This window comes from Paraphaeosphaeria sporulosa, assembly GCF_001642045.1.
Source record: "Paraphaeosphaeria sporulosa strain AP3s5-JAC2a unplaced genomic scaffold CC84scaffold_6, whole genome shotgun sequence".
Taxonomy (NCBI): domain Eukaryota; kingdom Fungi; phylum Ascomycota; class Dothideomycetes; order Pleosporales; family Didymosphaeriaceae; genus Paraphaeosphaeria; species Paraphaeosphaeria sporulosa.
This window is the reverse complement of record NW_017253365.1, coordinates 1638327-1661124: the sequence shown is the minus strand read 5'-3', so window position 1 is coordinate 1661124 and position 22798 is coordinate 1638327. Positions and strand designations below refer to the sequence as shown.

The 22798-nt window shown below is 54.8% G+C and overlaps 9 protein-coding genes across 9 annotated transcripts; 5 read left to right on the top strand and 4 right to left on the bottom strand.

The window, feature by feature from the left end:
- The first annotated feature begins 16 nt into the window (after nucleotides 1-16).
- On the top strand, nucleotides 17-1523 carry CC84DRAFT_1165269 (P-loop containing nucleoside triphosphate hydrolase protein). Its single transcript, XM_018178680.1, has 4 exons — nucleotides 17-144; nucleotides 252-874; nucleotides 925-1248; nucleotides 1299-1523. The coding sequence occupies exons 1-4, from the start codon at nucleotides 58-60 to the stop codon at nucleotides 1324-1326; spliced, it is 1062 nt and encodes a 353-aa protein (XP_018035272.1). The 5' UTR covers nucleotides 17-57; the 3' UTR covers nucleotides 1327-1523.
- CC84DRAFT_809006 (uncharacterized protein) lies at nucleotides 1332-2185 on the top strand. Its single transcript, XM_018187502.1, has 2 exons — nucleotides 1332-1740; nucleotides 1807-2185. Exons 1-2 carry the CDS (start codon nucleotides 1635-1637, stop codon nucleotides 2085-2087), a joined length of 387 nt encoding a protein of 128 aa, XP_018035271.1. The 5' UTR covers nucleotides 1332-1634; the 3' UTR covers nucleotides 2088-2185.
- CC84DRAFT_1165267 (uncharacterized protein) lies at nucleotides 2152-3258 on the bottom strand. The gene has a single exon (XM_018178679.1). The coding sequence runs from the start codon at nucleotides 3135-3137 to the stop codon at nucleotides 2283-2285; it is 855 nt and encodes a 284-aa protein (XP_018035270.1). The 5' UTR covers nucleotides 3138-3258; the 3' UTR covers nucleotides 2152-2282.
- A 150-nt stretch (nucleotides 3259-3408) lies between these two features.
- On the top strand, nucleotides 3409-4446 carry CC84DRAFT_1165265 (uncharacterized protein). The gene is made up of 4 exons (XM_018178678.1): nucleotides 3409-3488; nucleotides 3631-3644; nucleotides 3744-3827; nucleotides 3878-4446. The coding sequence occupies exons 1-4, from the start codon at nucleotides 3451-3453 to the stop codon at nucleotides 4234-4236; spliced, it is 495 nt and encodes a 164-aa protein (XP_018035269.1). The 5' UTR covers nucleotides 3409-3450; the 3' UTR covers nucleotides 4237-4446.
- A 393-nt stretch (nucleotides 4447-4839) lies between these two features.
- On the bottom strand, nucleotides 4840-6570 carry CC84DRAFT_1093870 (RNI-like protein; the record flags this gene model as incomplete). Its single annotated transcript, XM_018174540.1, has 2 exons — nucleotides 4840-5945; nucleotides 5997-6570. 2 exons carry the CDS (start codon nucleotides 6568-6570, stop codon nucleotides 4840-4842), a joined length of 1680 nt encoding a protein of 559 aa, XP_018035268.1.
- A 3377-nt stretch (nucleotides 6571-9947) lies between these two features.
- Nucleotides 9948-13963, top strand: CC84DRAFT_1147875 (elongation factor 3). The gene is made up of 4 exons (XM_018176608.1): nucleotides 9948-10908; nucleotides 10960-13147; nucleotides 13201-13655; nucleotides 13717-13963. Exons 1-4 carry the CDS (start codon nucleotides 10216-10218, stop codon nucleotides 13759-13761), a joined length of 3381 nt encoding a protein of 1126 aa, XP_018035267.1. The 5' UTR covers nucleotides 9948-10215; the 3' UTR covers nucleotides 13762-13963.
- Nucleotides 13964-15258: 1295 nt separating this feature from the next.
- CC84DRAFT_1187822 (kinase-like protein) lies at nucleotides 15259-17345 on the bottom strand (the record flags this gene model as incomplete). The annotated part of the gene is made up of 4 exons (XM_018180958.1): nucleotides 15259-15359; nucleotides 15412-16291; nucleotides 16340-16764; nucleotides 16814-17345. 4 exons carry the CDS (start codon nucleotides 17343-17345, stop codon nucleotides 15259-15261), a joined length of 1938 nt encoding a protein of 645 aa, XP_018035266.1.
- A 279-nt stretch (nucleotides 17346-17624) lies between these two features.
- CC84DRAFT_808854 (uncharacterized protein) lies at nucleotides 17625-19767 on the bottom strand. Its single transcript, XM_018187501.1, has 4 exons — nucleotides 19524-19767; nucleotides 18575-19105; nucleotides 18191-18474; nucleotides 17625-18089 (listed from the first exon to the last, which is right to left on the bottom strand). The coding sequence occupies exons 1-4, from the start codon at nucleotides 19588-19590 to the stop codon at nucleotides 17883-17885; spliced, it is 1089 nt and encodes a 362-aa protein (XP_018035265.1). The 5' UTR covers nucleotides 19591-19767; the 3' UTR covers nucleotides 17625-17882.
- Nucleotides 19768-21055: 1288 nt separating this feature from the next.
- Nucleotides 21056-22763, top strand: CC84DRAFT_1187821 (fumarate hydratase; the record flags this gene model as incomplete). Its single annotated transcript, XM_018180957.1, has 3 exons — nucleotides 21056-21461; nucleotides 21512-22529; nucleotides 22577-22763. 3 exons carry the CDS (start codon nucleotides 21056-21058, stop codon nucleotides 22761-22763), a joined length of 1611 nt encoding a protein of 536 aa, XP_018035264.1.
- Nucleotides 22764-22798: the final 35 nt, after the last annotated feature.

Here is a 22798-nt window from a genome sequence, read left to right as displayed (position 1 = left end):
GCGCGTGTGCAGCAGGCCCGAAGCTACGATCAAACAACACACAATCATACTCACACCATGGCTTTACTCGTGGACAAGCACCGCCCGCGAAGCCTAGAGGCTCTCAGCTACCATCCGGATCTCTCAGATCGTCTGCGATCTCTCGTATGTACTATTCACAGCCCTATTCGCAGATCGTAACCTTAACTGTGACCCTAACCTGGGACCCAACCCGACCCTCCAGATTGACGCACTCCTAACATTCGTTACAGGCACAAAGCGGCGACTTCCCCCATCTCCTTGTCTACGGCCCCTCTGGCGCCGGAAAGAAAACCCGCATCGTCGCAACCCTCAAAGAGCTCTACGGCCCCGGCGTCGAAAAGATCAAGATCGACGCTCGTGTCTTTCAAACTACGTCCAACCGCAAGCTCGAATTCAACATCGTCGCCTCCGTGTACCACCTTGAGATCACGCCGTCAGATGTCGGGAATTACGACCGTGTCGTCGTGCAAGATCTCCTCAAGGAAGTCGCCCAGACGCAGCAGGTCGACTTGAACGCCAAGCAGCGTTTCAAGGTCGTGGTCATTAATGAGGCGGATCATCTGACGCGCGATGCGCAGGCGGCACTGAGACGGACCATGGAGAAATACAGTCCTAACTTGAGGCTTATCCTGCTGGCAAACTCGACAAGTAACATCATTGCTCCGATCCGGAGTAGGACATTGTTAGTGAGGGTTGCGGCGCCGACCGAAGAGGAGATCTGCGGCGTGCTGAGGGTAGTTGGAAAGAAGGAGGGATGGAAGGAGGTGGATGGCTTGAATAAGAGGGTTGCGAAGGAAAGCGGCAGGAATTTGAGGAAGGCCCTGCTTATGTTTGAGGCCGTGCATGCACAGAAGTACGTTGTTGGAGCTTTCTCTGGCCGACCTCTTGCTAACAAAGGTGCAGCGAAAACATCACAGACACAACACACATCCCGCCACCAGACTGGGAGGCTCTGATCAGCCAGATCGCAAACCAGATTGTCGAGGAACGGAGTCCAGCCCGTCTCCTCCAGGTCCGCGCGGCACTTTACGATCTTCTCTCGCATTGCATAGATCCCACAACAATTCTAAAGACACTCACTTGGAAACTAATCCCTAAGACCGACGATGCGCTCAAGCCAGAAGTCATAAAGTGGGCTGCCTTCTACGAGCACAGATGCAAGACCGGCAGCAAAGTCATATTCCACTTAGAAGCCTTTGTCGCAAAATACATGCGGTTATATGAAAGGTACTATTCCCCTTCCCTTGTCAAAGCTGCACCTGCTAATCTACAAACAGCTTCCTCATGGGCGTCGATTTCGACTAGCAAAGGTATGATCGGTGTATTATCATTCCGCTTTATAGCTTGCATCAGGGACATCTAGCAAAGGCGTTTAGGAGTTGCGTGGTTGGAGGGGCGGCATAGCACTCCGAGAAAGGGAGGGATGCTCTAGCGTTGATTTGACGTCATTAACGACGAAGCTCCCCAGCATCTTTCGAAGCTCTACCGTTGGAGCGACTGCAAATACAAAGCACAGTTGACTGTCACACCACTGCCCTTACCATATCACACGCACAACTCTGCCTATTGAAGTCACTTCCATACCTCGATACTATATTCGATCAGTCTATCTCATGTCGGACCAGCTCATGGACACCTCCCCGGGCGGCGAGGGCGGCCAGTACGAAGGCAACCTGGGCTACATGGATCCCGTCGCGAAGCTGTCCGGACAGCTAGGTGGTACTTCTCCCCGTCTCCCTGTCGCCCCGTGGCTCTCTAGCTGTTCCTTCTAACTCCAAACCTCAGCTGTCTCAAAAGGCACCCAGTTGGCCGACAAAGTCCACGAGTCCAAGTCCACGGGCCCCAACTCGCAGGGTGTTACCCCGGCCGAGAAGATGCGGTACGGACAGACGATCCAGGAGAGCGGTGGCGGTGGGGGCAAGACGACTGCGAAGGGGCACGCGAGCAGCGAGGGCAGATTTGGTGGAACGGAGAGGTCGGATGAGTTGGAAGATGACGCGGCGCAACAGAGGCGGGTGCAGGGTTATGGTGGGGACAAAGATATGGATAGGAACATCGGAGGTTGAAGGATTGCACAATTGTTGGGTGGGCTACAACCATCACGAGATGAGCATGCAGGTTGGGCATGATTATGGATGGATGGATGAATTAAGGCATCGGCAAGCCTTGTCTGGGTATCTGAAATATGATAATGAAATGAATGTTTCCTGAACGCCATGCATCCTACTTGTAAGGTGAAAAGAACACAGCGCAAGTCCTGCCTACACAGCCTTGCCCTTGCCCTTGCCCTCGTACTTGGGCTTGTCTTCTCCCAACATTTTCTCTTCTTCCTCACTGTCGCTCATGAACTCATCGTCCTCGTCGTCCCAGCCAAACATGGTCCGCTGAGCAGCAGGCTTGGAAGATTCCGCAACCTGCTCTTCCTCCTCCTCTTCCTCGGAGCTCGACTGCTGCTGTGCCATCAACATTTTCTCGATCGCCTCCCGCGTCTTATTCTCCGCCTCCTCCTTGTCCTCAACCCACTTGCCATTGAGTCGACCCTGCGTCCGTCCACTCATCAGCTCATCCTGTTTGCGCTCCGTGCTCGCGACGATGTCCTCCCACCGCTTGCGCCGTTCCTCCTTCTCGCGCTTGTCCATCTCTGGCTTGATAGCCAAATATTCAGCGAGCGTCTTCGCTTCGGCGACGGTGCGCAGTCGGCGGCCGTCCAAGTTGCGTGACGAGCCGTTCACCTCGCCCTGCTTCTTCTTCCGCGACGACATGCGGCCACCCTGGGCGCGCAGGATAGACCCGAAACCACCCTTACCACCACATAGCGGGACACTCAAGCGCAGTGATATGAATGTGTCGGATGCAGAGCTGAGGAGGGAGGAAACGGGGCCATCGGTGGTGGGTACGGTGCGGCGGGAGTGTGTCGTGAGGATGTAGGACGTATTGGCTATCCATGGGGCGCGATCGTACAGAGTTTCGTATATGGAGGAGAGAGGCGCAGCTTTGACCACGGTGAAAGCTATGGTGCCTCGAACAGTGTTGACGAGGACTGTAACGGGGGCATTGCCGTTGGCATTGAGGGTTGGCACGCAGTGGTGCCCAGAGACTGTTGCAGCCTGGGCCATGTTCTCGTTTATTGCGCTGTGCGCAGGTGGTCTCTCTGAGTGTGGCTTGCAATCGGAAAGTTGCAGATAATAGACGTGGACGGAGGTGGGTACTTCTGGTATGCGATAAAAGACGAAAGGCCTGGCTGAGGAAGTGGCGCTGGAGGCTGGTGCAGGCAATCGGACCGGGATCCTCCTGCTTGGCGCGGTAGGTCTGTGCGTTTAGCGAGCCCACACCATGCATTGAATTCACTCAGACAGCCGAACTTCTTCTTCCTCATCGACCACCTCACCACCGACCAGCACCACAGTCTCTTTCTCGACAACCGTCAAGATGCTTATCCCCAAGGCCGATCGCAAGAAGATCCACGAGTCAGTCCTCCTCAGCACCGCTCACGGGCGCAATCGAGTCTGGAATTTCGCGAGAGATTGTCCACCTTGAACATGAGCCTTTCTGTTACCCCTCGTCGCAACATTTTTTCAATTGAACTTGCGCTGACTATTTCACTCACAGGTACCTCTTCCGCGGTTAGTATATTCCCCGCTCGCGCCATGGCTATGGCAAAATATACATGTTCGAGCGGCATCTGCTGCATACAAGGATAGGCTGACACACGGTCACCACAGAGGGCGTACTCGTTGCGAAGAAGGACTTCAACCTTCCCAAGCACGGTGACATTGACACCAAGAACCTCTTCGTCATCAAGGCTTGTCAGTAGCACCTCTCTCCAAAAGCTGGGGTTGTGTCTAACATCCTGCAGTGCAGTCTCTTGACTCCCGCGGCTACGTCAAGACCCGCTTCTCATGGCAGTACTACTACTACACCCTTACCCCGGAGGGTCTCGACTACCTCCGCGAGTGGCTCCACCTCCCTGCTGAGATCGTGCCCCAGACGCACATCAAGCAGCAGCGCACCCACGCACCCCCGCGCGGCATGATGGGCGGAGACGACCGTGAGCGCCGTGGTGGTGGCCGCGGTGGACGCGGTGACCGTGACGGTTACCGCCGCCGTGATGCTGGCGAGAAGGGCGAGGGCGGTGCCCCCGGTGACTTCAAGCCCGAGTTCCGTGGTGGTTTCGGACGCGGCAGCGGCCGTGGCGGCGCCGCTCCTTCTTCTTAGGATTGAGAAGGTGTTGGACGCGCATGGAATATGGACATGGATTCAGGATCGTTTACATGATGGGCTTTTGCTGCTTTACGCATCTCTAAAAGGGTTCGGACATGGTTGCTCACGGCGAAACGAAACGATGAAAACTATCAATGTATAGCTCTTGGATCCCGTCGAGGATTGAAACGAGCATGCTCCCCAATGATACCCTGTTTACTGCAAGTGACCCTGATACCTTTGCCGTGATAGTGTCTCAATCCTGAATCGAAACGAAATTGCACAAAAGTTGGAGGGTGGCTATCAAGCCGAGTGCTTCACCAAAGGCAATCGGCGTTCATTCCATGTCTGGAGGACTTCATGTACGCCATCACTCAAGTCCCATATCCATATGAACAGCGTCACATACCGTGATTCGTTTCATGGACTTCACGGGCGTGCGCCGAATCTAAGACATCGTCAAAGATATCACACATAATTCGATGCGGTCGTGACCCTGCATGCCATCTATGCTTTTGTCCCGCAAAGAAACGCCATCCCTTGCCTGTCGCCAGTAACGTAATGCAGTCCTCTAAGATTCCATAATGCGCCTTTCGTAAACCTTCGCAGCGCTCTCAATCAAGACATGACGGGCACGATACGACTCATCCCTGTTGGATTCTCCATGCCACTGAACTCCTTCTGGAAATCCATGACGACTTGCCCGAACTGCTCAATCGCGTCCTGTGCTCGCGGTGCGCCGATAAGCACAATGTCCCGCGGCACCACCACCTCCTGCACCTCGAAGCAACCAAACGTAACGACCTTCTTGATCTGTGGACAGCTTCTGAAGATGCCCGCAACAACCTGGGTGTCGACCACCGGACAGAAGCTGAGGTTTATCTCTCGGAGACACGGCCACGTCTGCTCGGCTGAGAAGATGTGTGCGAACGTCTCGTGGCTAATGTGGCGGCATGAAGAGATGTCGAGGTACTCGAGCTTGGAGCCGGAGTGCTGCATCAAGGCGTGAAATCCTGCGGAAGCGAGGCCAACGGGGTCCTCTGGGCCATCGGGATTGGCGTTGTCTATGTCGCGGGTGCTGTTGATGTCGATGTATCGGAGCGGCGGGTTTGGCCACTCTGTGAAGAGGTTCACGTATCCGGCGTCCGAACACTCGTTGTTCTCGCTGAACCGTAGTTTCTCAAGGCGTGTGCAGGTAATGCCGATCACATCGATGAGGTCGTCTGTGAGCCCGTCCTCGTTTTCGGCATCGATGAAGCGCTCCAGGCAGAGAGTGCGGAGGCCTGGACCCACGTGTGCGATGAGATTCACGACGCGATCGCGTGGAATGTTTTTCTGGTAGCAGAGGGTAAGGTGCTGTAACTTCTCGAGGCGGGCGATGGCGTCGATACTGTCAGGTCCAATCTGTTTGCACCGCTCTAGTTTGAGGCGCTCTAGATTCGGACAGAAGGTTGTAAGTGCCTCAACTGCTTGATCGTCGAATGCAGCGTCGAGCCACTCGAGCTTTAGCGACCTAAGATCGTGGCCACGGGCGATGAAGAGGTCCATCCACTTGTCATTGGACACAAGGTTGGCTCCGAGAAGTTGTATGTCAGCCAGGTTCTTAGCCTTGTCGATCATATAGTCCACGTTACTGTCCTTGAACTGACAGCAGTTACGCAAAGAGAGCCTTTTCACATGCGGGACAACTGCGAAGATCTGATCATAGTCTTCGGTCTCCAAATCTAGTATGAGTCAGCACAGCCACTGAGGGCATAAGGACGGAAGCAACTTACACGCTGCTTCGTGAATAGCGACCACGTCCAGGTCAGGTTGTAGAAACAACTTGAATGTGTTCGACTTCATCGCACGTTTCTTTGAGAAGATCTCGCTCAGCCTATTCAAGATGGGCTCAGGCATGTCGCCGAATTCCTCAATGTCGTCGGCGTGCGTGGCCAAGGTGTTTATGCAAAGTTGCTGCAGTGACTTCGCTCCGCGGAAGGTCAGACCATCCAGACGGTTGCTCTCGATCTTCCTCCTGCCTTTGCGCACAGCTGGCTTGCTCGACTGTACGGTGGCTTTGGCTTCTTTCGCCATCTCCTTGCCGCACTTTGCACACAGCAAACCGCCATCTGGACCAGCCTTGCTGTATGGTGTAACCGTGAACCTCTTGCTGCAGACCTCACAATTCTCCAACTGACCAGGCAGCGGTTTTATCTTCTTGTACATGTCCATAACGTCGTCAAAGTCAGAATCGTCATCTGAACCCTTCTTCTTCTTGGCGCCCTTCTTCGCGGCCTTCCCCTTTTTTATCTTCGCGATAGCCTCTTCCTGGTTGCGCTTGCGCTTGCGGGTGGGTTCGGCTGCCATTGCTGAGGACTCCGCCTGTAGATCTACCTCGTTCGTATTGGAAGGCCCCTCACCATTGTCGTCCTCTTCTCCATCCTGCGTAGCTTCGGTTTCGGCCTGCTGTTGCCGTTGGCGGTACGAATCGCGAATCTCTTGCGCAGAGATATTGTTTGCCTGCCTAATTTCAGAATGATATCAGACACGCCAGCTTTGAAGATGAATTACTGCTAAGAAGTCCGTCAGCGCTGAATGAGGACCGCGAATGCCGGCACCCCTTCCGCCAGCGCCGCTTCCGCCTCGTCCTCGACGTTGAGACCTAAAAAGCTGGTCAGCCACTTCGCGCAGTGGGTGGCGACATGTCTCACATTCTATCGAAGTTGTGGCACCGCTCGAACAAACTTAAAGAGCGTCGTATTGAGGCTGAAAGGCGACAAGGCAATAAAGCAGAGTGCTGCGGGGTGGAGTAGGAGACCGCGTCCACGTCGTTTGAGTTTGAGCGCGCAGTCACGTGCAAACGCGGTGGCGGTGGCGATTACTGTATGCGGATTATATGGGCTTGGCGAAACTTCACTCATGAATGAAGTCACCCTCACCTTATATGATACAGTGAGTGTGTTCCAAGTGCAGAAACTATCGAGTGAAAGTGTGCGCGGCAATTTCTCCAGATTGCCAGCCGCCCATGGTGCTTTTAGAGGTCGTGCAAGACCAACGCACAAGGACTTTTCCACTGCGCTCCATATGCCCTGTTAGCCATAATAGCGAAAGCTCGCACAGACGGTGGAGGTTCCGATTTGGCATCACGAAACTGGATTCGAGAAACCACGATCTGATTTTACCGAAGCTGCACTGAGAACAAGATTACTTGATTGTCATGCCGGTGTGCTAGATGCCCCACCGCCATAATAAATACAGAGAGAATTTCCACCTTGCAAGTCCGTCTGTGGGCAAATGATAGGAGATACCTGGAAATCGAAAACTGATGAATGCATAAAGAGCATGATCCGCCTTCCAGCAAGGAAGAAGAGCCTTAGCTTGTAAACAATCATGTTGTAGACATTTCCGGGTCACCTTCGTATAGAGAAACGTGCGAAGGTGACCCGGAGATCGTTCGTCACTATGAGAGCGACAGAGCGTCTTGTCAGTCGACGACCGTGTCACAAGTCCTCGTCGTCGTCGCTGTCGTCGATAGCTTCAGAATCGTGGTTGGATTCCTCATCGGAGGACCACTGCTCTTTCGGGGGAATCTACTGAATGTTAATTTAGGAAGAAACAAAGAAGTCAGACTCAACATACATAGGCCTTGATCTTCGCGAAACTGCCGTTGGCGCTCCTGGAGACGGCACCAGACCGCTCAGCAACACTGGAATTGAACGAGCGCTGAGAGTCAGCCACAGAGCGCGGCGCGGCAGGGTTCCTGTAAGCATTGGGGTTGAAGCCACGGGAACCGGTATTGGAGGTGGTGGATGCAGTCTGAAAGCGGGAGTGACCGGAGGGAGTCCGCCACGATCGCTGGCCGACTGTACGCCAACCGTCATCATGCGACATCTGGCTGCCACGCTCGAACTCAGTTTCAATGAGCGTGCCAGCCTGGGAAGGGCTCGAGATGGACATGTTGCGCGCGAAACCCTCGGAGAGGCCAACGCCGCCATTCTCCTTGGACTCCTCAATCCATTCGGACGACTCCACATGTCAGATATAATGTACTCGGGCATCGTGAGGTATGGAAGGACAAACGACATACCGTATCAGAATGAGAAGAGTGGTCGAAGACCGAGGTCGACACGTACTCAGAGCTATCGCTGAAGCTGCGGTTGCTGTTCTCGTCTTCGTACTTGGATTGCTCGATGGGATCGATGTCCAAGCGCTTGTCAACGCACTTGAAGCATTCTTTGTCATCCTTTTTCCGCTGGCTTTTCGCAAATTCTTTTAAGCCCTTGGTGATGCCGCAGATGCTGCACTCATGTTCCACAGGCTGGCCTCCAGTGCACGGCATACACTTGGTCTTGTAGGATGCAGACTGGCCGCGGTGCTTGACGGCATAGCGCGCGTCGGTAAGCTGCTTGTTGGAGAACGACGCTTGGCTTTTGGACTTCTCGCAGCGACAGCACTTGATCTTAGCAGGAAGAGGAACGCCCGCCAGCTGTTCCATCATGATCGGGTCATAGACCTGGCTGCGAGGCATGGTGGCGTCTTGATCGTCAGATTCTTTGTAATGGTCGGATATAGCTTGACAGACTGGGTTCGGGTTTAGGGCTCGATATGGAGCAGCGCAAGGGGCGTTGAGAGATATGTGGAGGGAGGGAGGGAGGGAGAGAGAGAGAGAGAGAGAGAGAGAGAGAGAGAGAAGGGGGGTAGGCTGGCAGCCGAATAGAAAGATGGAGGGAAGCAGCTGGCGGGGAGAGTTGGAGGCAGGTCAGGTCATGTGTACTGGTGTGCGACTTCCTTCCGTTTGTTTACGGCAGTCACGCCTGCGCAAACGGATGGCAGCCGCGCACCACACTAGCGAGCGTCCATTGAGATGGGTAAAGCAAAGAAGTGGGTTTGCACGTCGTTGAGACAACTATGCGTTCCATGTGTTGCAGAGCAAAGGTGCTCAGTAAAGTGTGACTGCTCCAGTAGAACATGCGTGCATGCTGACCAGAGCTGAACTCGTAAAGTCAAAGCAAGACAGCCGGTAAGAAGATTTAGAGAATGAGTTTACCATAGGACGGTTCAGGGAGGCGTCGAACAGGGGTGACGAAGACATGCCTAGGAACTAAGCACAAAAATACGATCAGAGAAGACTCAATTCTGTATCCCGTAAACCAAGCTGCTATTGCCACACAGGATAGTATGTGTATTGAAGGGATTATACTCTTCTCTCAAATGCTAACTTGTACGGTATGATGTGATGCTCAGAGTCTCGATGTTTTTGTACTTGCTGAGGACGAGACTCGAGTGGAAAGTTATGTGTTCTGCGAATTCGTGTCCTTATAACCTATTTCGCAGACTGCGAGTTTCAAAGAGCCTACTAGCAAGCAAGAACAAGCAGTGCAGGAACGTTCAAAGGTTCTAGCATGACTAGGTGGACTGTAAGTGTTCGAGCGCAGTATCGTCACAGCACGGCCGGACTCGACGAGGATGGACGTGTGAGCGAACTCCTAGAAAGCAGGGTACAACAGGGCTTGCCAAGCCGCAAAGTGAGCAACGGTAGTGTGTGGCAAAGGGTAGATCGAGGTACTCGTAGAGGTACAGCAGAGATTTATCGTCAGCCCTACACGCTACACAGGCGGAGGCGGAGGCCGCGTTTTTCAAACCACGCATGGAACGTGCATGTGCGCTCCGCCCAAGTGGTGCCGGCCGGTCTTATCTAAGCAGGAGGACAGAGAATTAAATCATTCACAGCCCAACTTAGGTCCCCAACCGCCCTTAGCGCTCTTTTCTTTGCATCGCATTTCTTCCTCGTTCTTGTCCTCATTTCGCTGACCACTCTCCACTCAATTTTTTCTTTTTCCCACGCAGGCGCAACTTGCGCAGCTGGTACCTCCATTGCAAACGAGATTACCACGGGCCTATCGATAACGCGCGCCCCTCCTAAAAATTCCAGCGGCTGCCCCACGCATACACTGCGCAGACTTCGCAGACGGTCTCCGACGGCCTCCTAATATTCCCCTCACACGCGTGGGCATGCCCCATTCCGAGTCGCCCCCCATGGCTCCCGCGATCGCTGTGAGCAAGTCCGGCGACGCCCCCGCGCCCTCGCACGACGACGTTGCTGCCGTCCTCACCACCGTCTTCACTGCGAAACTCTCACACTCCTCGGTAGAAGCCGCCTATGCCCTCGTCACCCTCCTGCAGAACTCGGTCGGCTTCCGCGGCCTGCAGAGCTATGGCATCCTAGACGAGATCAAGAAGGCGGCCACCGACAAGAAGAACCCTGGCCGACGCGAGGGTGCCATGAATGCGCTGGGCGCCCTGTTCGAAAAGATGCCGCCCTTCCAGCGGCTGACCGAGGTCGTGTTCCTCATCCAAGAGGAGGGCACTGTTGTGCTGGCGCTGGATGCCCTGTCCGACAAGACGGGCACCGTGCGGGAAAGCGCGCAATATGCGCTCGACTCGCTATTCAACAACCTGAGCGCCGAGGCCAAGGTGTTCGGCCTGCTCCCGGTGCTGATCAAGTACTTGGGCAAGAAATCCGGAAAGTGGCAGGGCGCCGTCGGTGCCCTAGAGCTGATAGGAAGAACCGCAGACAAGGCAAAGATGGGCATGGAGAGCTTTGAGGTGGAGAAGGAGAAAGACATCCTCAGAGAAGCCATGGGCAAGAAGCTTCAGCTGCTGATCCCTGTCGTTGAGGGCGGTATGCACGACCTGAAGTCCGAAGTAAGCTCTCCTTTAGCACTGTCTGTTTCACACGTACTGACAACATCGTAGGTTGCGAAACAAGCCACAAAGACCATGAACAGCCTTACCACCCTCCTTCAGAACGACGATATTGCCCCGCGGATACCCCTTCTCGTCAAGTCGATCGAGGACCCTTCGACGCAAAGCTTGCAGAAAGCCATCCACGCGCTCTCGCAGACCACTTTCGTGGCCATCGTCACATCTCCTGTTCTTGCTATGCTCACCCCACTCCTCGAGCGATCGCTGAACAACCCTGGCACATCTCAAGAAGTCCTCCGCCAGACGGTTGTCGTCGTGGGTAACCTGACCAAGCTCGTCCACGACCCCATCGAGGCACGAACTTTTCTGCCCAAGCTTCAGCCTGGTGTCAAGAAAGTCGCCGAAGGCGCCTCCCTGCCTGAAGTGCGAGAGATTGCCTCCAACGCGCTAGCCGTCATGGATAAGGCCATGGCTGACCAGGATGGCAACGTCGCCCATGGTGCCATCGACCGCACTCACCCCGAGGATATTCAAAAGGTCATGGACAAGCACATCAAGGCTGTCGGACAGATTTCAATGTTCCCGGGAGACTCCGCAATTTGGGGACTTGCAAAGCAGTACATCTCTGACATGGTTGCTGAGGTTGTGAACGAGCGCCAACTGGACCGTGTTACCCTGCTTATTGCGCCGTACCTTGGCCCACTGATGGACCCTGGAGATGCAGAGAAGGTCGCCAAAGCGGTGCACCAATTCTACGTTGACGAAGACCATCGCAAGTTTGGTCAACCAATCAAGGAAGACGATGGAGAGGTCGAGGTTGTCAACGCTACCTTCTCTCTGGGTTACGGCGGCATGCTTCTTCTTTCACACACCAACCTACGACTACTCAAGGGTCACAGGTACGGTCTGTGTGGACGCAACGGTGCTGGCAAATCTACCCTCATGCGCAGCATTGCAAACGGCAAGCTTGAGGGTTTCCCGCCCCAGGATGAAGTCAAGACTTGCTTCGTCGAGCACAACCAGGGCGAGGATGCTGACCTGAGCATTCTTGAGTACATTGTTCGGGATCCTCGTTTCGCAGAGGAGAGCAGAGAGCGTATCTCCGAGGTTCTCGAAGAGGTCGGATTCACATCAGGTCCTGAGGGAAGACAATCAGAAAAGGTCGGCTCTCTGTCCGGTGGATGGAAGATGAAGCTCGCCCTGGCTCGTGCCATGTTGATGCGCGCTGACGTTCTATTATTGGACGAACCGACCAACCACTTGGATGTCGCCAACATTGCATGGTTGCAGAACTACCTCAAAAAGCACACTGAGATCACAAGCTTGATCGTCTCTCACGATTCCACATTCCTGGATGAGGTCTGCACGGATATTTACCATTATGAACAGAAGAAGTTGGTACATTACCGCGGCAACCTCGCTGATTTCGTCAAAGTCAAGCCCGAAGGCAAGAGCTACTACACCCTGTCAGCGTCCCAAGTGCAATTTAAGTTCCCTCCACCCGGCATCCTCAGTGGCGTCAAATCGAACACTCGATCCATTCTGCGCATGACAGGCTGCAGCTACACATACCCTGGCTCTTCCAAACCCTCCCTGCATGACGTTTCCTGCAATTTATCGCTCTCCTCCCGTGTTGCCATTATTGGTGCCAACGGTGCTGGTAAATCGACTCTCATCAAGCTCCTCACGGGTGAGACGATCCCACAAGAAGGCAAGGTCGAGAAGCACCCAAATCTGCGTATCGGCTACATCAAGCAGCACGCCTTGGAGCACGTCGAGATGCACTTAGAGAAGACCCCCAACCAATACCTGCAGTGGCGTTACGCCAACGGTGACGATCGTGAGGTGCTTATGAAGCAAACTCGCGTGCTCACTCCAGAAGATAAGGCCCAGATGGAAACACCAGTCGATATCGGTGATGGCAAGGGCCCGCGCAGGATTGAGGCCCTTATCGGTCGTCAGAAGTACAAGAAGAGTTTCCAGTACGAAGTCAAGTGGATGAACATGTTGCCTAAGTTCAACACCATGATTTCGCGTGAGACTCTCTCCAGTTTGGGCTTCCAGAAGCTAATCCAGGAGTTCGATGACCACGAGTCGTCTCGCGAAGGTCTCGGTTACCGTGTCCTAGAGCCCAAGGTTATCTCGAAGCATTTCGAGGACCTGGGCCTCGATCCTGAGATTGCTAATCACAATGAGATCTCTGGTCTTTCTGGTGGACAGAAGGTCAAGGTCGTACTAGGTAAGTCGAATCCCCGCCGGTTGATTGATAGTCTGTAGCTAACCTCCGTGCAGCGGGTGCAATGTGGAACAACCCCCATTTGCTCGTCCTCGACGAGCCTACTAACTTCTTGGATCGCGATTCCCTTGGTGGTCTTGCTGTGGCCATCCGCGACTACAAGGGTGGCGTTATTATGATTTCCCACAATGAAGAGTTCGTTGGCGCGCTTTGCCCCGAGCAATGGCATGTTGCGGACGGACGCGTGGCACACAAGGGCCACCTTGCCGTATCTATGGACCGCTTCGAAGACTCACGTCCAGGCTCTAGCAACGTCTCGTCCGCCGTCAGCTCTGCCGTTCCCAGCACTGTCGCCAGTGCTGCCGGCACGCCTGTCATGAGCGATGCCGAAGGCGCAAATGACGATATGAAGTTCCGCGCGCGTAAGAAGAAGAAGATGACGAAGAAGGAGAAGAAGGAGCAAGAAGTCCGCAGACGCCTGCGGCACATTGAGTGGCTCAACAGCCCCAAGGTACGACCCGACCCGACCCCGTGTGAATATGTGATTGTGAAACGCGACTAACGCTGCGCAGGGTACACCGCACCCGCCCAACACAGATGACGAGGCCGATGAGTAACATGATGTGCTTTTTTGCACGTCCTTGTGCGCTGCATGATAGACTTGCATTGGGCGGCGTTTGTGTAGATTGGTTTGTATGCGCGGGAGACATGAAGTACAGCACCTGTTGCATCATTTTGCGTAAAGATATCGCATTCTGAAGGAAAAGCTTTGAGAATTTATAGACAAACATTATGAACATTTCCGTTTTCTTTCACACGAGCATCGTCGACATTGCAGTGACTGCCAATTCATATCTCATTTGACTACCACATTCCTTGTCTTGTAGACAATCATCTTCGAACATAGCATCATGAAGTTCACCGTTTTCGCGCTCTCAGCCAGTCTGCTCGCGTGCAGTTCGGGGTCTCCCATTCGGATGACGGATCAAGTAGATCAGATGGATCATGTAAGTCGGCCTTGCTTTCCCCTCACTGCTCGGCACCCCCTCATTCGCCCTTTCCAGCCATACACGCTTTGCTCACACAAGATCACAGCACGCTGCCAATATAACCTCTTCCAACACGAATTCCAATTCTGACCCCTCAAACTTGCTCGCCTCTCGCAACCACATGAACAACATGCAGGCCGCCAAGGAGAGCCACATGCACAAGGTGGGCACGAACATGCACTCCAGGCGCATGATTGAATCCCCCGGGAGCATGGAGGCTATGCAGACGATGAATTGCAGGATGAAAGGTGACGCCATCATCGAATGCGAGCGTCTCGTGGCTAGCCCGCAGCCGTCATCCACTACGCACGAGGAGCGGATGATGGCCGATAGAATGATTGGGTCGAAGGACATCACGGGGGAGAAGACTGCGACTGGATCGAAAGCGATGATGGGCGCTGGTGACGTGGGGAACGCCGCGTCGGGCATGCACGTGAGAAGCATGATGGACAGCACGAATGTGATGGATTCCAACGCCATGGAAAGAGCCGGTCGTATGAACATCTTTGACGCTGACTCTATGCACATGAGCAACGAAGCTGTATCCCAAAATCACTAAGATTCACACGTCGCTGCGCTAGAACTAGCAAGAAGCGGCGTGATCTGTTGTGCCGAACATGCCTCGCTCCCTTCAGTGGCAGCAAAGGGTGGGGGGAAAGACGAAGGCGTCCACGCACCGGCATGTTTGAGCTAATTTCCGGGACTAGGAGAAGGGTACGGTTATCTTTCATACACACACTCTTTTCTTGACGTCACGGCCTCAGTCAATTGATCACTGATTTTTTTACCAATCCTACTATTACACGTGAACCGTGCCTATATCACACAAAGTAAACATGATAAACCACGACTCCGTAATGCATGCTGCCCGCAAAACTCCCGGAAAACGCCTTTGTACCAAAAGCATGCCAAAGAACCGAAAGCCCCTCGTGCCAGACGTCTACCGCTCACTACACATCGTCGAAATGTTATAAGCTCTGCAATAGAAAGCGAAAGGGGATGAACTCGGCATAGCAGCGAACAACCATCAGTGCAGCCAGTGCTTGACGGAAACTGGTCAAACATCTAGAAAATAGTGCCGAAGTTCTCGTCTACGGAAGGTAGGGGCTTCCGCGGGCTCGCAGGCTTGCCGTTCTCATCAGCGGTCTTTTTGTGACGGAACGTGACTGTGAGATAGTTAGTGCATATCTTCTGAAAACGGGTTGAACAATCACTCACATCCGACGAAAAGGCCTTTGCCCATCTTCTCATCACGGTCAGCCATCTGTTCCAACGCCATTTGCTTGTCATGGACCTCTTTGTATTTGGCCATGTCTGCTTCGCTGCCAAAGTCATCGAAATAGCCGGCATCAGTTTCGCTGTCCAGCTCCGGTACGAAGGGCGCCTTCTGGTCCCTCAAACGATTCCAGTCCACCTCAGCGAAGTATTGATGGCCATGAATCTCAGAGATGCCGCGGAAGCGGGATGTCTTCGACGCCACAAGTCGGGTGATGAGGTCCCATGTACGCTTTGATAGGAAGTAGGAGGGGTCTTCGTATACTGGCTTGCGGAGTACCTTCTTCCACTGCTTCAGGTTCTGCCACGTTTCGTCCACGGTCGCGCCGGCGAAAGGTGGATATCCCGCGAGCGCTTCGAAGAGCATGCAACCCAAGCTCCAATAATCGACTGTAAAGTCGTACTCGTCACCCTTGAGCACTTCGGGAGCCATATAATCGGGACTGCCAACAATGCTCTTGGCATAATTGACGTCCCGTTCTCGAAGGGACCGGTAGTTGTCGCGGCGCTCTGCAGCTGTCCGATCTTCCATGGGTCGTCCAAAGGGAGACACTACGTCCCCAACAGATTGCAATTTGACCCGCATGGACTCGATCTTTGCCGGTGCAAGCATGCCTGCAGCTAGGCCAAAGTCGGTCAACTTCACGTGTCCAGTGCTGTCGATGAGGAAATTCTCTGGTTTCAGGTCTCGGTGAATGTAGCCGAGTTGATGCAGAGAATCTACACATGAGAACATCTCTGCAATGTAGAAGCGAGCATGCCGATTGTGCAAAACGCCAGTGTTGTTGAGCAAGGTGCGGAAGTCGCCGCCAGGCACGTATTCCTGGAGACGTTAGCAGAAGGATAGCTGCACTGAGACTGGGTCACGTACCATAGCCAGATAGATACTCTTGTCATCCTGGAAAGCGTAAAGCAGCCGCACCAGCCACTCGCTCTTGGCTGAGGTCAAGATGTCGCGTTCTGTCAACACATGGCGAACTTCGTCGAGCTTGAAGAGAAGCTTCTTGCTCATAACCTTCAATGCACACACTTCGCGCGTATCCTTCTTCTGCGCCAGATACACCTGTCCATAGCCACCCTGTCCAACCTGCGTTAGGATCTGGAAGTCGCCCTGCCTCAGCCGCGTGCGTCGCTTTCGGAGATTGGCTCGTTCGCGCCCGAGATACTGCGTGAGGGCGTCGTTATATTCGGCTTCTGGAGTGGCAGGGGGGGCAGGGTTTTGGGCTTTGAATTGCGCGAGCCTGTTCTGGCGTGTATGGACGTAGGAGAGCAGGTCATAATAGTGGTCGAGGAAATCTGTCAACAGATAAGTTGGCTTTCAAATCCGTCGCATGCGCGCACTTACACAGTTGCGTCACATTTGCCAGGCGCTTGACGGATGGTTTCCTCGTCTTCTCCAAGTCTTCTGCTGACAGGCGCTGTGTCTGGTAGTAGCGGCCTGACTGGTCGGCCTCACGAGTGCGGTAGGGCTCCTGGCGTGACTGTGCTGCGTGGGTGACGTAGCTGGGATCCTTCTGCAGGCCTGGACGTGTGCTCGGCGGCGTGTTCTCCTTGTTGGCCTTGCGTGTGGGGCTTCCGGGACCCAGGGTGGTGAGGTCGTTGGCCGAGTAGTCGCCATCGTCAACTGCCTGCAGATTCGCCTTGCTGGGCGACGTGGGGGTGCCTGGCTTGGATCGGGTGGGCGAGCCCAGCGTCGGAAGCAGTCGCATGGCATTTTCGAAGACGTGCGGAAGGTCGAACGCGCCCGGTGGATGCTGGTGCTTGCTTGGGCTGCCCTGTGGCGTCTGCTGCGGGCTAATGAAGGCCTCCTGCGAGGGCGTCGCCGGGCGATCCATGTCGCTGGAGCGCGTGTGGAGCGGCGGGGGCGGCGCAGGCATCTGGAAGTTGGGTGCGTCCATGGGGTCCAGTTGCTATGGCGGTCACGTCTGGGAAAGAGCGACGCAAGTGCGGGCGGCTGCCGTCACCGCGAGCGGGTGGCAGGGGCGACAGGAGAAACAGCACGCCTGGGACAGAAGTGCGATTGCCAGCTGGAGCGATGCGGTTTGCAACGGCGGGATGCGAGAGGCGTGGACGTCGAGTGTTGTTGGTGGGGTTGTGTTTATTTGTGGACTAGGATCCAGTCTAGCCCTGGCAACACTGGAATGCCCCGCACATCCCTGTCTGCTCCCGTCATTACCTGCGGCCTCAACCCCAACCCTACCACTGCTTCCCGCCACATGGCAGATCCTATGTTCACGCCGTCGGCAAGACTACCCGATTATCCTTCCTACTGAGTCCGCCGTCATTATATGCAAAACGTCCAACAAAGAACCACCCCGGATGAATAAGGCACGCCAGCAGCGCCTCCATAAAACGCCACCCATGCTGATGCACAATGCGAGTACCCAGAAAGACAACTGCCTGTGACAGGCCGCTCATGGCTCTCTTGCCACTCTACCTTCAAATATCGCCCTGGGCATATGTTCGAAGAACGGACCTCCGTCTCCTTGTCTCCGCAATCTGTCCAGTCTCTCTAACAACTGTCCCCGAGATTGTGCATTTTCGCGACACCGCGGTTCGATGAGCACCTTCCGACACATTGGACAGGTGATCTTGTTCTTGTGTTTCTTGCATGTGTCGAACTGTATCGCGTCAGTCGTTTGTTGGCATGTGCAACTGCTTCTGCGCGCCATATCGGCGCCGATAGATTTCACGAGGCAGCCAGGGCGAGCAGGTGACTCACCCAGGTGTGAATGCAGTGCTCTCCAAAAACATGCTTGCAGGGTAGCTGGATCGCGACCTCATCATATTCTGAAGGATCCACGTGCTTGGTCGAATAATCCTTTTGGCAGATGTCGCACATTGCGTCAATCCCCTCTGGCAATTCGGCTGGCAGTAGGTGCCGTAATTTCTCTCGGAGTTCTCGCAATTGCTCAGTCGAAGGGACATTGGGGTGCTCCATATGGCTAGACATCCGACGAAAGAGAGGATGCCCTATTGGACGTTGCCTTCGAGCCGCCATTCGATCTGACTCCATCAGTCACATGTTTGTGTTAGAACCCGAGTACATTTGCGTCCAAAGTTGCGTAATCGAGTAGCACATTGCTTTGGACAAAACTAGACGTACCTGCGCCACGAGACGATGGTGAGCGAATCGGCCCGTTTGGTCCAGTCGCACCATTTGGAACATCAGTCGAGTATCGGTCAAAACTCCGTCTATTATGGGTTCTCAGCGACGAACCGAGTTCCGAGAGTGGAGCGTGGCCATCGGCAGATCTCGAGGAATGGCGACGGTCTGGGCTATTGAAGTCGGAACTGCCCTGCCGGTGAGGCCGTTGATATGAAGGATTTCGTCGACTCGTTACATCAGGATGCGGGATCTCGCTGTTTCGATGATACTGAGGATTGCGAGTCTCGTCAACCGTGGTGTCTGTCCCAAACATGTCGGAAGAGAACGAGCTGGTCATAGGCACCGTACGTTGAGGATGCCGGGCGAAATTTCGAGGTAGTTGTTGTGGCCATTGAAGATTCGGGTGGTCTGGAGGGCCTGAGTAGCTCGGGAGGTTGAAGCCTGGGTAAGGATGCCCCACATCGTTTGGAGTGCCAGCCACCTCGTCCACACGGCCTTCTTCGTCGAATCGAGTATGGTTATTTGATACTGATTGGTGATGTTGCGGCGGGAAAGCCTGCCACTTGAGCCCATGTGTTAGCGTTCTCCATGTTCCAGTGCACAAAACAATCAAAGGGATGAGGAAGCGAGGATACAGTTGAAGCACTAGAAAGTGGAAGTGCCGAAATATTGTAGATTGTATATTATCCACGAAAATTGAGAGTCATAGTGCTCCCCGTAAAGCGGTGGAGGATTTCCCATGAGCGAGAAGAGTTGCGGTGAACGTCTTAGCATAATGGCCCGATCAGGCCAACGCTTTACCTATGGGGACCGATACTGGACATAACCGAATTCAAGATATGTACTTACCGGTCTTGCAACCGATGCTCCGTAATGGAACAGGGCGCTAGGGTCTCCCAAGTATGACACGGCCGGGCCACCGCCAACCAGATAAGGATATCCATACTGAGCGTGCTGGGGGTGAGAACGCTCCTCGCTGGACATTGACTGCTGAGAGTGGGGGGCGAAGGCATAATGGTGTGTGAGGTAATGAAGGTTGTTGTAGCCGGTACTGAAGTCGTAGTCCTGTGGATAGCTTGGCACAGGTCGATGTTGTGGAATAAGTCCTTCTGTAAGAGGAGGATACGAATCTGCCATCTGGAATTTATAGGCGCAAGGCGTATGTACCCCCGCGCCTATCTGTGGGATCGTGGGCTATAGCAACAGGATGTTAAGCCCATTCGTTGGTGCAGGAGTATTGTTGGGCGGCGGTTCAATAGAAGTTGGGTAGTCGGGTGCCCTGGTAAGGTACGGACGACCAAGCAGTGATTGACTTTGGGAAATGCGGGAAGGTTGGGACCAGGAGGATAAGTAGCGGGAGAAGCAGGTTATGTGGCTACGAGCACAGAGTCAAGGGGCAGGCGGTGAGGAGATGTGCCGTGTGATGTGCGGCAGCTCCGGACTGAGCGTGGGGCACGGTGAAGGAGAGCAGGTCTGAGGTGGGAGGCGCGAGATGGCGGCTGGGAGAGGTTGCAATCAATGGAATGAGGGGCAGGAGCGGGCAGCACTATTATGCGGACGTCCAAAGCAAGGCTGCTAGAGGCCGTCAGGTGCTCCGGGACCAAGTGACTTGGGATCGAAACGACGGCAGAGGTGGGACAGGCGCCAGTCGTTGCATGCTGGATTAAATCCGTGGCAGAGCGCCGCGTCTCGCCATCCACGGCGAGTTCGCTGGTCCTCCAGGCCCAGATCCCGGTGCTGCCGCAAGCCTGGTGTGAGTTCCGGCTGCGGCGGCCACAGCGTCACATACATGAGCTACAAACGGACGGCGCGCGTATGCGCCGCTCACTGCTACCAAGCGTCGAGGAAAAGCAACGCGAGGCCGCCGGAGAGCCTGAGACAGGCTGCGGCGGCAGCATCGTCTCTAGCAATAGCAGCACGGCCGCCGATTTTGGGCTCTGGGTGCGTCCGGGGCCTGGCTGCCCAGCCTGACTGGTGGCATGCGAGCGCTCACGTAGGCAAAGACGCACCTTGAGAGTAAGGCCGTGGCGGGCAGGTGCAGGCGATCGCAAACACAAACGCGAGCAGGGCGACAGACAGGCAGGTCGCCCGCGACCACGGACGAGTGCGCGCTGCGCCGGCGAGTGAAGAAGGCACGAGAAGGCGTGCGGGCGTCTCAGAAGCAGGCGCTGCTGCCTGCGTCTCCCAGGAGCAGCGAGAGCTCGCTCAGAAGTGTTGGCTCTGGACCGGCGGGCTGAATTCAGAAGATTATCCACGTCCCACGCCTCCGCGACCCTCGGGACTACGATCCACATCTCTCCGGGGCACTTGAGCATGGATCGCATCACGTGACCACCCGAGCCCCCGGGCTTTTCCGCAAATTCGAAGCTCAAGTTGTTTGGCGCGGCGAGTCGATAAAGCTCCTCTTTGCAATTGCGGCATCCAACAACCTGTTCCCTCTCATTGCTCATCATCTCCGCATCTCTGCTGACTGCTGCCATGTTCCGATCCGCGCTGAAGCCGCGCGCAGCCGAGGCGGGCCTCCATTCTGCTCTGGCACATGCGAAAGCCCGCCCTGCGATCGTGACCAGACATTGGTCGGCGCAGACCGGGCGAGCTCCTCTGTCCATGTCCACAACCCCGCGCTACGCTCAATTGCAGGCACAAAACACCGCGCAGCGCCGCCACTTTACAGCAACTACCATGATGGCTTCCACACGGACAGAGAGCGATGCGTTTGGCGAGATCCAGGTCCCCGCCGACCGCTACTGGGGAGCTCAGACGGAGCGTTCGCTGGAGAACTTCAAGATCAACCAGCCGCAGGACCGCATGCCGCCGCCTATCGTCAAGGCCTTCGGTATCCTGAAGGGCGCCGCTGCCACTGTGAACATGAAGTTTGGGCTGGGTATGTAGGTCCCATCTACCTGCTGTGCCCTCACTTACGAGCAGGTGCAGACCCTAAGGTTGGGAAGGCCATCCAGCAGGCCGCTGCTGAAGTCGCCGACCTGAAGCTCATCGACCACTTCCCGCTTGTCGTCTGGCAGACGGGATCTGGCACCCAGTCCAACATGAACGCCAACGAAGTCATCTCGAACCGCGCCATTGAGATTCTTGGCGGCCAGATGGGCAGCAAGAAGCCCGTTCACCCCAACGACCACGTCAACATGTCAGCTTCTTCCAACGATACCTTCCCGACCGTCATGCACATCGCTGCCGTTATGGACTTCGAGGAGTCGCTCCTCCCAGCGCTCAAAAGCCTCCGCGACGCCTTGAAGAAGAAGAGCGATATGTTCGAGAAGATCATCAAGATTGGCAGGACGCACTTGCAGGATGCTACACCCTTGACGCTTGGCCAGGAATTCTCCGGCTACGTGCAGCAGCTCGACTTCGGTATTGAGCGCGTTCAATCCTCGCTTCCTCGTCTCAAGATGCTCGCACAGGGTGGCACTGCAGTAGGCACTGGCATCAACACTTTCAAGGGTTTTGCCGAGGACATCGCGTCGGAGGTCAGCAAGATGACTGGCCACGAGTTCATTACTGCCCCGAACAAATTTGAAGCTCTTGCAGCACATGACGCTGTTGTGGAAGCTCATGGCCAGCTCAACACTCTTGCTGCATCTCTGTTCAAGATCGCACAGGACATCCGCTTCCTTGGCTCCGGCCCGCGGTGCGGTCTTGGTGAATTGAAGCTTCCAGAGAACGAGCCCGGCTCGTCGATCATGCCCGGCAAGGTCAATCCAACCCAGTGCGAGTCTCTCACGATGGTCTGCACGCAGGTCTTCGGAAACAATGCCGCAACCACATTTGCGGGCTCGCAAGGAAACTTCGAACTCAACGTCTTCAAGCCCGTCATGATTCGCAACCTTCTCCACAGCTCTCGTCTTCTAGCCGATGCCATGAGGAGCTTCGAGAAGAACTTGGTAGAAGGCCTGGAGGCTGACGAGAAGCGCATTGGTGCTCTCCTAAACGAGAGGTGAACCTATCCATTCTCTATTCTGACCCTCGCTAATTTGTACGCAGTCTGATGTTGGTCACCTGCCTCAACCCCGTTATCGGATATGATGCTGCCTCTAAGACCGCCAAGAACGCGCACAAGAAGGGTATCACTCTCAAAGAGAGTGCCCTCGAGCTCAAGACCATCAGCGAAGAGGATTTCGACAAGCACGTCCGGCCAGAGCTCATGATTGCGCCTAAGGAGAAGAACTAGACGTTGCTTTTGTAAATAATGCAAAAAATAGTGTA